Source organism: Salmo trutta, chromosome 35 (genome assembly GCF_901001165.1).
Source record: "Salmo trutta chromosome 35, fSalTru1.1, whole genome shotgun sequence".
NCBI lineage: Eukaryota > Metazoa > Chordata > Actinopteri > Salmoniformes > Salmonidae > Salmo > Salmo trutta.
This window is the reverse complement of record NC_042991.1, coordinates 11685712-11698541: the sequence shown is the minus strand read 5'-3', so window position 1 is coordinate 11698541 and position 12830 is coordinate 11685712. Positions and strand designations below refer to the sequence as shown.

The window sequence follows — 12830 nt, the reverse complement described above, 5'->3', positions numbered from 1 at the left end:
TGTTTGGTCTAGGTCTGGCCTACCGTCTGCACGTTTGCCACTGTAGTGGTGGTGTGGCGTGGCCTAAGTCTAAGTGGGTTTTAGACAACCGCGCACACACACACTCATATATATATATATATATAAACACATAAATACAACCTCAATTCCCAGTTTGATAGAAGAGTTATTTTGGAGCCAAATTGGATCCAAACAGTGGTGTTAATCAAACTGTGCCTATGTATAGGCCGGTGTATTTCCGACTTATACCCTGATCTGTTAGGCTACAGTCCCGTAGTCCCCTTTTTTCTTGCTCTGCATTTGTTAACTTAAACTCGAGGAAGGTTAGTCGATTTTTTTTCCAATGCCAGCCTTTGTTCTTAGGTTGCAGTCTTATGTTTAATACATGAGGATTGGAAGACTTATCCGTTTTTGGCTGCTGCGCCTGTTATTCCCAGGCAGCGTCTATATTTAAGAGCTACTATAGGCCAGATATGCACCCTGGGAGCTGAAGTCTTCGACCTCAGGTGGAAGTCTTTCTGAATACGATTAGAATTTAAAACCCCGAAATAGAACTTGGAGGAATTTGCCTTTACACCGTTGGCTATGTGGTTCGGGGAGGATTTGGTTTTACAGCGTTCATCCAAAACAAGGTGAATCCAGTTTGGAGGAGACATTAGAAAAAGGTGTTGTGTTCAAGTTTAACTCCGTGACCTCACCGTCCTTGGTGTGTAGTTATATGCCAGTCCATTAAGCTTGCACCTTGTGTTCGTCAATATCATTCATTCTCCAACCTTCTCTTTCTCTGCCTTTCTCTACCTCTCTCTCTTTCTCCCCATTTCTCCCTCCATGTTTCCTTATCTGTGTTTTGGAGGGGTTGGGATAATGCAGAGCACACATTTCCGTTGCATATTCATGTACATTGGACAATAAAGTAATCTTCTTCCATCTTCTTCTCTCCCTCTGCAGCTGGTACCACCTATATCTTCGGTAAGGGAGGGGGCCTGATCACGTACACGTGGCCTAACAACGAGAGGCCCAGCACGCGTACCGACCGCCTGGCTGTGGGCTTCAGCACCACCATCAAGGACGGCATCCTGGTCCGCATCGACAGCGCGCCGCGACTCGGTGACTACATCATGCTACACATCGTAAGTCCAGTTTCAGTCTTGCCATTGTCCCTACTGTTATCATGACATGGTGTCCCCAAAACAGGGCCACGGTGCAGTACAGTACAGTAACTATATCATACTACACATTGTAAGTCACCTTTTAGTCTACTGCTAGCCTGTATGGTGTCCCCAAGTCTTTTTCTCAAGGGCACCAGTGTAGTCTACACTGTGTCTCCTGTCTAATCCTGGACAGGGAGACTACATCTAGCCCCACATTGTAAGGCCTCTTTAGTTCTATGGTTCTCAGTGTGTCTCCTGTCTAACCCTGGACAGGGAGACTACATCTACCCCACATTGTAAGGCCTCTTTAGTTCTATGGTTCTCAGTGTGTCTCCTGTCTAACCCTGGACAGGGAGACTACATCTAGCCCCACATTGTAAGGCCTCTTTAGTTCTATGGTTCTCAGTGTGTCTCCTGTCTAACCCTGGACAGGGAGACTACATCTAGCCCCACATTGTAAGGCCTCTTTAGTTCTATGGTTCTCAGTGTGTCTCCTGTCTAACCCTGGGCAGGGAGACTACATCTAGCCCCACATTGTAAGGCCTCTTTAGTTCTATGCTTCTCACTGTGTCTCCTGTCTAACCCTGGACAGGGAGACTACATCTAGCCCCACATTGTAAGGCCTCTTTAGTTCTATGCTTCTCACTGTGTCTCCTGTCTAACCCTGGACAGGGAGACTACATCTAGCCCCACATTGTAAGGCCTCTTTAGTTCTATGGTTCTCAGTGTGTCTCCTGTCTAATCCTGGACAGGGAGACTACATCTAGCCCCACATTGTAAGGCCTTTTTAGTTCTATGGTTCTCACTGTGTCTCCTGTCTAACCCTGGACAGGGAGACTACATCTAGCCCCACATTGTAAGGCCTCTTTAGTTCTATGCTTCTCAGTGTGTCTATAGTGATTCCTTACAGTAGTAGTTAAAGTCATTAGTTAAAGCACTACACACCTGATTCTACTAATTCTGGACCAGGACTAAGAAACACTGTTCTAAACAATGACCTACAATGAGAATGGGGAGGTACTGAAGTTGAAGCAAATGATAGCATTGTAACGGGGAGGCCTATCCATAATTGATATCACAGTATGTTCCCCTCCCTTGTTTCTCCCTTGTTTTCTAACTTTATATGTCACACAATCGTCTCAGAACTACTTTCTCTCTAAACAATGCAGTGTATCTAAACTCTAAGGCATGAATAGTTAATAAGCCATGTCTGTGTGATGCATGTGGAGAACACGATCACTGTGCCTGGAAACCCTGTGTGAATCAGCAACATTAATATGTTATGACTAGGACCGTGGCGGTCATGAAATTTCATCACCCGGTGATTGTCAAGCAAATAACTGCCCGTCTCAAGGTAATTGACCGTTAATTAACATAAACACATTTAGCATCTCCTGGCTTCCACACATCGCCTACAAGCCACTGATGCAGACCATTGGAACATCTACATTTTAAAAAGTCTAATAAATCCATGTAATATAGCCTACACCATCACAATAAATCCATTATATATTTTAGACAGGTCTAAAGAAACATGATATGAAGAAAATGCAGTCTATTTCAGAAGAACGGAATAGCATACTCTGAGTTGTCCTTATGTTAGGTCCTGATCTGGCTATGCCACATGGCTGTGGGCTACACTAGTTCATTTAGCAGACAAGATTTGCTTAGAATTCTGTGACATTATTATATATTATTTTATAGTATGAAGAATACAATTGAACATAGATGAATAAAATATAACATGTATTTTCTCCAAACATTTAGTCAGCCAACAAGATGAGTAGGCCTAACGAACAGCAAAAGCACTGGCCAATGTCAATCTACTATTCCCCATAGTACAAAAGTCCACCTATTCTATTCTGTGCGCGAAATGAACATTCCTAACATAATCTGGGACAGTTGTGGTATGTGATACAACCACTAGCATTAAAAAAAACCTGTTTAAAGCAGTGAGCCTGATGCAACAGATGGGAACGTCTAGCTTAAAATGTTGATCAACTATTAGGCTATTTCTTCACATTATAAGCGCAGCAATGTGCACACAGCAGTAGGCTATAAGCGAGAATGTTCCATTAGCAGGAAAACCCATTCTCAAAAGTGACCGCAAATGTGAGTATGCGTGTAATGCTTTTATTATAAAGATGCATTTTTATTGTGAAAATGATCTCCCCCAAACTCTAAACTCACTCGCTGCGTATGTATGCCAGTTAGGCTCTACACCCATTGTAAAGCGGATTAATGTGCTTCATTATAAGAAGTTATTTGGCCACTTTAGTTGTGATACAAACCTTATCAAAATATACAACGCATTCGAAAAGTATTCAGACCCCTTGACCTTTTCCACATTTTATTACATTACAACCTTATTCTAAAATGGATTACATTTTAAAAATAATCATCAATCTACACACAATACCCCATAAGGACAAAGCATGTCAGAGCAAAAACCAAACCTTGAGGTCGAAGGAATTGTTTGTAGAGCCCCGAGACAGTATTATATCGAGGCACAGATCTGGGGAAGGGTACTAAATAATTTCTGCTGCATTTAAGGTCCCCAAGAACACAGTGGCCTCCATCATTCTTAAATGGACGAAGTTTGGAACCACCAAGACTCTTCCTAGAGCTGGCCGCCCGGCCAAACTGAGCAATTGGGGGAGAAGGGCCTTGGTCAGGGAGGTGACCAAGAACCCAATGGTCACTCTGACAGAGCTCCAGAGTCCCTCTGTGGAGATGGGAAAACCTTCCAGAAGGACAACCATCTCTGCAGCACTCCACCAATCAGGCCTTTATGGTAGAGTGGCCAGACAGAAGCCACTCCTCAGTGAAATGCAAATGACAGCCCGTTTGGAGTTTGTCAAAAGGCACCTAAAGACTCTCAGACCATGAAACCAAGATTTAACTCTTTGGCCTGATATGCCAAGCTTCACATCTGGAGGAAACCTGGCACCATCCCTACGGTGAAACATGGTGGTGGCAGCATCATGCTGTGGAGATTTATTTTTCTTTAATCAATTTTAGAAGAAGGATGTAAACTAACAACATTTTGAAGAAGTCAAGGGGTCTGAACACTTTCCAAATGCACTGTATAGGTCTATGGGCTAGGCTACATGAGGTGTGCGACTATGATTTGAAAAAGTCAGTAAAAGCATGTGTTGTTTCTTGCCTTAAGCTGGGCAACATTACGTGATAATATATAATTCACACGTGATAGGCTAATATCATCACCCATCACACTATTTTTTATTTAATCTTGTCTTTACATATACTAAATAATATATGTATGAAATTTGTTTTGATTTAGAATGGACCATTATCACCAACTGTATTGAAACAGGGGCAATGGGAAAAAATACACGTATGTAATACATAATGTATACACTTAAATAGCAAATGGAGGTGTCACAGGCATCGTAGAGAATAGACCAAGGCACAGCGTGTAATATGCTCATCTTCCCGTGGTTCATTTTCATGCCAGCCAGGTAGGCTATACTCCTGTAGTAAAGAGAAGCAATGTGCTTAATATTAGGAAAGTTGAAAAATAAATCGAGTAGGCCTAGCCTATAGAAAGCTGATGGGCTCCTCCTCTTTTTAATAGAGGCCATCAAAACTCTGTTTTCTCATGCAATTACATAGGCTATAGAAATGTTGTGCAATATGAACTCATGGGCTCTCATGAAGTGTTTGATTTTAAATCACATTTGCATTGATGTCAGAGTGATTAGAGGGACAATAGAGTGCTGAGTACCAGGCAGTTAGCAAGAGTGGTAGGCTACTAACGACCATCAGCAGCATCAGAGCTTGGAGAAGACTAATTACCGTGACCGTTTGACTGCCATCATGAGTCGTGACCGCCGGTGTGGCGGTAATATGTTCACCGTAACAGCCCTATTCAATACCCCTTGTTTTTGTTGTTGTGGTTGACTTATTGACATAATAGTCAACAAATATGGCCGCCGACTATAGCGATGCCAAACGTATTTATTGGAAAAGTGCCGTGTGCTGATGGGGTGTGAAAGTAGTGATGTTGAGGAGAGAGTCAGAGAAGTATGAAGAGCAGAGAGGGATACAATTACACCAACAGATTGAGAGTCTTTCTCTCCTCAAAGACTCCCCTCGTCTCTGGAGTGTGTTGCAACGTGCTGCTGGATGTACGCTGCTCCAACCTCACCATCTGGTCACACAACATGAAGGCCAAGTAGTGTTTTTATAAAGCTGCTTTACAGTCTAGAGGAATGTGTGTGTGTGTGTGTGTGTGTGTGTGTGTGTGTGTGTGTGTGTGTGTGTGTGTGTGTGTGTGTGTGTGTGTGTTGTGTGTGTGTGTGTGTGTGTGTGTGTGTGTGTGTGTCTGTGTCTGTGTCTGTGTCTGTGTCTGTGAGTGTGTGTGTCTGTGAGTGTGTGTGTGTGTGTGTGTGTGTCTGTGAGTGTGTGTGTGTCTGTGTGTGTGTGAGAGAGTGTGAGAGAGAGAGAGAGAGATAGGAAAACGCCGCTCCTCATTTTAACTGGCTTGGTAATTGCAGAAACCTCGATAGGAAGGAAATCAAATGCATTTTTAATCCTATTTTTTCTGTCTCAGAGCTGAGCGGCATTCTCCAGCCAAGCTTCATATCAGTTGTAATTCGGCTCCAACTCGTTAGAAATACATTTCTTCATTCCTGTAGTCTCACAAAGCAAAAGGCAAATTCATTTATCATTAGAGAACAGGAGAAGAGAATGCATTTAACAAATTGATGCCATGTATAGTCACAGTACATGCTCAAGTTTAACAGTGGTCAATACTTATAGTTATATTTCTGGTCGTTGTTTTAAAATCCCGTTTATTCTCCGTAACCTACCTGGCTGCTAAATAATCGTTAACATTAGAGCCGCCAGTGACGTCTTTTAGAATTTCAATATCACATATTTAGCTCCTCAACCTTAGCCCTTAGATAAAGACAGTCAAAGACCTCCACTACACAATACCGTCAATGAACAGAACATCATCGAGCCCAGTTCAAATCTATTACAGTGTAGATAATGATTCAAAGTGACAGATGTCAACCCATCCTGTGTTGTTACCTCCTGAATCAGACAGAAACGGTTAAAAGGATTACATAGCGACTGCACTGAAGACTTGTCTAACCAAAGGTCTTATCACAGACATTCATCCCCTCAGGGATCACTTAGCCTTTAGGATCATTAGCAACTGGATGTGTTAGGATTAGCTAGCTACTGTTGCTAAGACGTCGCTAAAATGGCTTACAGGGACTGCTCTTTGGAACTGATAGGTTTCTAATGAGACAGAAGAATGGAATTGGAAAGGTACAGAGAACATAGAACTGGCGTCATTTGGTTTTTTAGTCATTGGAAAACTCCAAGTCATTCAAACTCTTCATTTCATCGTTGATTTCTGTAAACCCTCAATTCTTTAAAGCATCTCTTTGTATTATGCCTTCATATGATGCAAAAACATATGAAAAGTAGGACTAGTGGGTACCGTAGAAATAAAAAATAAATATCCCGTTCAGGTCATTCTATTTCTATGGTTTTGTACTAGCAACTAGGGCTGTTACGGTGACCGTATTACTGCCACACCGGCGGTCACGAGTCATGACCGCAGTCACGGTAAATAGGCTTCTCCAAGCTCTGATGCTGCCGATGGTCATTAGTGGCCTACCAAACTTGCTAACTGCCTCGTACTCAGCACTACTGTCCCTCTAGTCACTCTGACATCAATGCACATGTAATCGAAAAAAAACAAATCAAACACTTCATGAGAGCCCATGAGCTCATGTTGTGCAACATTTCTATAGGCTGTGCAATTGCGTAAGAAAACAGAGTGATGGCCTCTATTAAAAAGAAAGGGAGAATCCCATCAGCTTTCTATAGGCTAGGTCTACTATAATTATTTCTCAACTTTCCTAATATTAAGCACATTGCTTCGCTTTTCAACAGGTGTATAGCCTACCTGGCTGGCATGAAAATTAACCATGGGAAAAATGTCCTCCATTCGCTATTTAAGTGACGTGCATGTGACTGGTGACAATATTAGCCTATCACTTGTGAATGATGCCCAGTGTGTGCAGTAAGGAAAGAAAGAGCGCATGCCTTTTTTTGCTACTTTTTCAAATCATAGTCCCACACCTCATGTAGCCTAGCCCATAGACCTATATGTTGACAAGGTTTTGTATTACAACTAAAGTGACCTAATAACTTCTTAAAATTAAGAACATTAAGCCGCTTTACAACCGGTGTAGAGCCTAATTGGCATACATACGCAGCGCGTGAGTTTCAAGTTTGGGGAAGAACATTTCAGCATAAAAATGCACCTTTATAATAAAGCATCACATGCATAATCGCATTTGCGGTCACTTTTGAGAATGTAACATTCAAACGTATAGCCTACTGCCGTGTGCGCATTGCTGCCCTTATAATGTGAGGAAATAGCCTAATGGTTTATCAACATTTTAAGCTAAACTTTCTGATCTGTTGCATCAGCCTCATTGCTTTTAAAAGGGTTTTGATGCGAGCGGTTGTATTAATTTGGGATATATCGCATCCCACAACTGTCACAGACTATGTTTGGAATATACATTTCTCACACAGAATAGAATAGGTCAACTTTTGTACTATGGGGGAAAGTAGATTGACATAGGCTAGTGTTTTTGCTGTTGGTTAGGCCTACTCATCTTATTGGTTGACGAAAAGTAAATGTGGACAGTTCTTCAATATGCACCTCTGAAGTGGATAAGAAGGATGCTTGCAGTTGCATCCCCGATGTGTCTGTCTTCACTTGTAGCCTACTTCGGAGCTGAGATGCCTGTGAGAAGGACCCGATCACGTGATAGGTATTGGCTAATAAGAAGAGAGAGCCATGTGAGTGAGAGGTGCTTCGGAGCAAGGCGATGGCAGCCGGGAGAAGGGAATTATAATTATTATATTCGGCCAAAGGGAACAATGGACACTTTGGCTGCAAAAGGCATGGATTTTTTTAGGGGGCATTATGGCCACACAAGGGGGATGCCGCTGGGAAATTTGATGCCTGGTGAGAATATTATTAGGTGCTTGTCTATTTGTGAATGAGAGACTGATGAAGTGTGTGTAGCGTGCACAAGAAACAAATCAGAGCTCATGCCTTTCATGCAACTTTTTTCAAATCATCATTAGTCACATCATGCAGCATTAGAATTAATTAAAAATCAAAACATATAGCCCAACATTTGTACCACAACTAAAGTTACATAAATAACACTAAATTAAGCATTTAGGGGGACCTGCTTCTTTGTTAACTGCTCAACACAGAATAGCCGCATGTGCGCAATCCATCGGAAATCGTTTACAGAAAAGATCCTTTATATTTTATTCAGCTATGTTCAATTGTATTCTTCCTACTGTAAAATAATATAAAATAATAGCACAGATATCTAAGCAAATCTTGTCTGCTAAATGTTGTCTTCTGAAATAGACTACATTTTCTTCATATCATGTTTCTTTAGACCTGTCTAAAATAAATAATGGATTTATTGTGATGGTGTAGGCTATATTAAATTGATTTATTAGACTTCTTAAAATGCAGATGTTCCAAAGGTCTACACCAGTGGCTTGTAGGCGATGCGTGGAAGCCAGGTGATGCTAAACGTGTTTATGTTAATTAACGGTCAATTACCGTGAGACCAGCAGTTATTTGCTTGACAATCACCAGCTGACAAAGTTCATGACCGCCACTGCCCTACTAGCAACCACTGATGTAATGGTATATTTTATGCTGGATTATTTGGAGCCTTTAACAGTAATGAAAGGTTATTACAATGAAAGTAAAGCTGCAGAGGCATTATCTACTTTTAAAAACTGGGCGATCTCTCTCGATCTCTCTAATTTCTCTCACTCCCTATCTCACTCCATCTTTCTATACTCTTTCACTCCATTACTCACCATCTCTCTCTATCGCTATCTCCCTGTATCTCTATCGCCATCTCTCTCCATCGCTCTCCATCTCATTCGCTCACTCTCTCTCTCTCTCTCTCTCTCCATCTTTGAACAACTAGCTCAAGGCTTGTTTTGGTAATCATGGAACTGAAACTGTGCTACTCGCCTCCTAATACAATGCAGTATTTGTTTTTTGGATGTGAAGGGCGATTTAGAGTATTGCTGAATGGTTGGCTTTAGGACACACTGAATAATTACCTCAATATAAACTAGAGCAATTTTTCCCCTTTTCTTTTTGCCAGTTCTCAAATTGGTCTAGACTGTTTAAGGACTACTTATGCAAAGTATGAAACAGAAAAACTTACTGATTAGCCATTTGTTTAAGCTCGAAGTTGCTAATATCACTCTTGTTTTAGAACAACAGAACCTCATTTAAAACGATTGTTTAAAAGCGATGACATCAAAAGCAACTGAATCATAGGTAAGAAAAATATCCATACCAACGGAAGATATGGTCACAAAATGGACGCCTGGGCTCTCCTGAAGCGGTATGACTCGTAGCACAGTGACTGTGTCTGTTGTGTGGTGTTTTATTGGGTTGTATAAGACTTCCGCACTGGACCGTAGGTCCCGTCTCCTCTTAAATCCACAACAAAACCCCTGGCCCAGGAGGCTGATGTGTTGGTCGTGACTCACACAATCTCATGCCAGGGAATGTACATAGCTGCAGGTGAAGCTTATCCAGGACATGCCACACAGAGAGAGCGAGAGAGAGAGAGAAGGAGGGGTGAGAGAGAGCGAAAGTGAGAAAGCTGGAGAGAGAAAGAGGGGGAAATATACCTTAGCACAAAATCCTTTTAGACATAGTCTAAAAAAAAATATCTGTTGATAGAAGGGAAATGGTGAACATTTCTGTGCAAATACATTCTGTATTATAACCTTAGGACCAAATCTATTTGCCCTTGTGCTGTCCGACACTGTCTCCCTACATCAAAAGATACGTCCCTCATCACATCCCTGAGACGTCTGATGAGAAAGGGTGATTGAGAGGTGGTCTGAACACACTCCTTTACTTTCCTCGCCTACTCTTCCACTACTCTCCTCTCTCCTCCTCCTCCTCTCCTCCCTGAGATCTCTGACACTTCACATCCTGTATGTCTCACTCCTACCCAGCCAGCAATCGGATCCAGCATACATTACCAAGCAATCAGACAGGATTTCTAATGTTGCAATGCCACAATGAATTCCATTACCCGCTTGAGCCTCCTCACTTTAATTCAGATGGGAAAAAAAGGTACAAGTTGTAGGTAATTGAAAAGCCCATTCCAGACAAGAGTACACAGTGAATGTGTCCCAAATGGCACCCTGTTCCCTACATTGTGCGCTACTTTTGATCAGAGGCCTGTGTAGGGAATAGGGTGCCGTTTGGGACGCGGGCAGAGAGACCTACAGGGTGAGATGAGATGAGACGCGTGTTGGGCGGGCTGCAAGTGTGGGTAAATATTATATTGCATTCCAGACCACACTGAGTCCATTTTCTCTTTGACAGGCTGCGGAGATGAGAGTGTGTGTGTGTGTGTGTGTGGTTCTTTAATTTTTAGAATCCACTGTGATGTTTTATAAGTCAAGCAGGGACTGAGATATACAGTGGAGGATGCATCTATGGACTTACATTGTGTGTGATTGTGTGTGTGTGTGTGTGTGTGTGTGTGTGTGTGTGTGTGTGTGTGTGTGTGTGTGTGCGTGTGTGCGTGTGCGTGTGCGTGCGTGTGTGTGTGTGTGTGTGTATAGGCCTTGTATTGAGTTCCCCTACCTCAGTGAAATATACTTAACAAAAATATAAACCCAACATGTGAAGACTTGGTTTCATGATCTGAAATAAGATATGCCATAAATGTTTCACAGGAACAGAAATGTTGTGCACAAATTTGTTTACATCCCTGTTAGTGAGCATTTCTCCTTTGCCAAGATACTCCATCCACCTGACAGGTGTGGCATATCAAGAAGCTGATTAAACAGCATGATCATTACACAGGTGCACTTTGTGCTGGGGACAATAAAAGGCCAATCAAAAATGTGCAGTTGTCACACAACACAATGCCACAGATGCCTCAAGTTTTGAGGGAGCGTGTAATTGGTACACGGACTGCAGGAATGTCCACCAGAGCTGTTGCCAGATAATTTAATCTTAATTTCTCTACCAGAAGCCACCTCTAATGTTGTTTTAAAGAATTTGGCAGTATGTCCAACTGGCCTCACAACCGCAGACCATGTGTAACCACGCCAGCCCAGGACCTCCACATCCGGCTTCTTCACCTGCAGGATCGTCTGACACCAGCCACCCGGACAGCTGATTAAGTTGAGGAGTATTTCTGTCTGTAATAAAGCCCTTTTGTGGGGAAAAACGAATTCTGACTGGCTGTGCCTGGCTCCTCAGTGTGTGGACCTGGCTCCCAAGTGGGTGATCCTATGCCCTTCCAGGCCCACCCATGGCAGCGCCACCTGCCCAGTCATGTAATCCATAGATTAGGGCCTAATAAAATGTATTTATAGTGACTGATTTCCTTATATGAACTATACCTCCTGTAAAACCGTTGAAATTGTTGCATGTGGCATTTATATTTTTGTTCCATAGCTATAACTAATGATCAGTAGTATTAGTCGGTTGGTTATCTCTTGTCCTTTTCATTTCCTATTGTCTTCTTGCTCCAAGGAAGTATAGAGAGATTGCAATACAAACGTTAACCGTATAAAAGGCAGCTGTTTTCAAAAGACATCAGTGATCCATATTTTACTGACATGAAATTACATTTGAAGTATATGAGTAATGGCAGTCCATTGACATTTTGCGCCTGTACTGAATCATGAGACTCTTTCTTGACATTTGGCCACTAGCATTTGCCTTAATGATACCTAAGTACCGATCATAGCCAATTGATTACTATTGAAAAGGCCTCAGAAGAAAAATGCATAGAGGAGTAATACCAGTTAAATGAAAACAGGTCTTAGAGTGTTAATATTCTCTCTCCCACACACACACACGCATCTCTCAAACACGCACGCACGCACACACACACACACACACACACACACAATGTAAGTCCATAGATGCATCCTCCACTGTATATCTCAGTCCCTGCTTGACTTATAAAACATCATAGTGGAACACCAGCGATGACACTCCAAACAGATCTGAGGGTTCCGTGGGGAGATGTGGCTGTCAGTCAAACAACCCTGACCGCAAAGCATTCTGGGAATTTCAATATATTGTGCCTTCTTTCTTGAGAGAGAGAGAGAGAGAGAGAGAGAGAGAGAGAGAGAGAGAGAGAGAGAGAGAGAGAGAGAGAGAGAGAGAGAGAGAGAGAGAGAGAGAGAGAGAGAGAGAGAGAGAGAGAGAGAAGAGAGAGAGACGAGAGAGACAGAGAGACAGAGAGAGAGACAGAGAGAGAGAGAGAGAGAGAGAGACAGAGAGACAGAGAGAGACCTGATCAAGTTAGACCCCCCCTGGCTCTGGCCCCAGCTCTATGCACTGTGTTTTGTTGTAATTACAAAAGCAGTGGCCGTGGATAAAAACATTTTTTTATACTATTTTTTTTTTCCATTTAATTTCTAGTGTTTACCTCTTTGCCTTGTCCTTCCCCAACACTATGACCTGCTATATTGTTTGTTGTCTTTATTGTTCCACTAAACATAAATGATTGATGAGGCTGTGTTATGGTTTATTGATGCACTTCCATTGGATGGCCATTGGCCAGGTCCTTAGTATGCAGCAAC

The 12830-nt window shown here is 42.2% G+C and overlaps 1 protein-coding gene across 15 annotated transcripts in view; it reads left to right on the top strand.

Annotated features, from left to right (window-relative positions):
- The window catches only part of LOC115174620 (neurexin-3b), a 343543-nt gene that overhangs the window by 238765 nt on the left and 91948 nt on the right, over positions 1 to 12830 (top strand). For all 15 annotated transcript variants that reach the window (XM_029733338.1, XM_029733339.1, XM_029733330.1 and 12 more), the window contains one exon: positions 949 to 1130. In XM_029733338.1, the coding sequence (XP_029589198.1) occupies positions 949 to 1130 (182 nt within the window). The remainder of the gene's footprint in view (positions 1 to 948; positions 1131 to 12830) is intronic.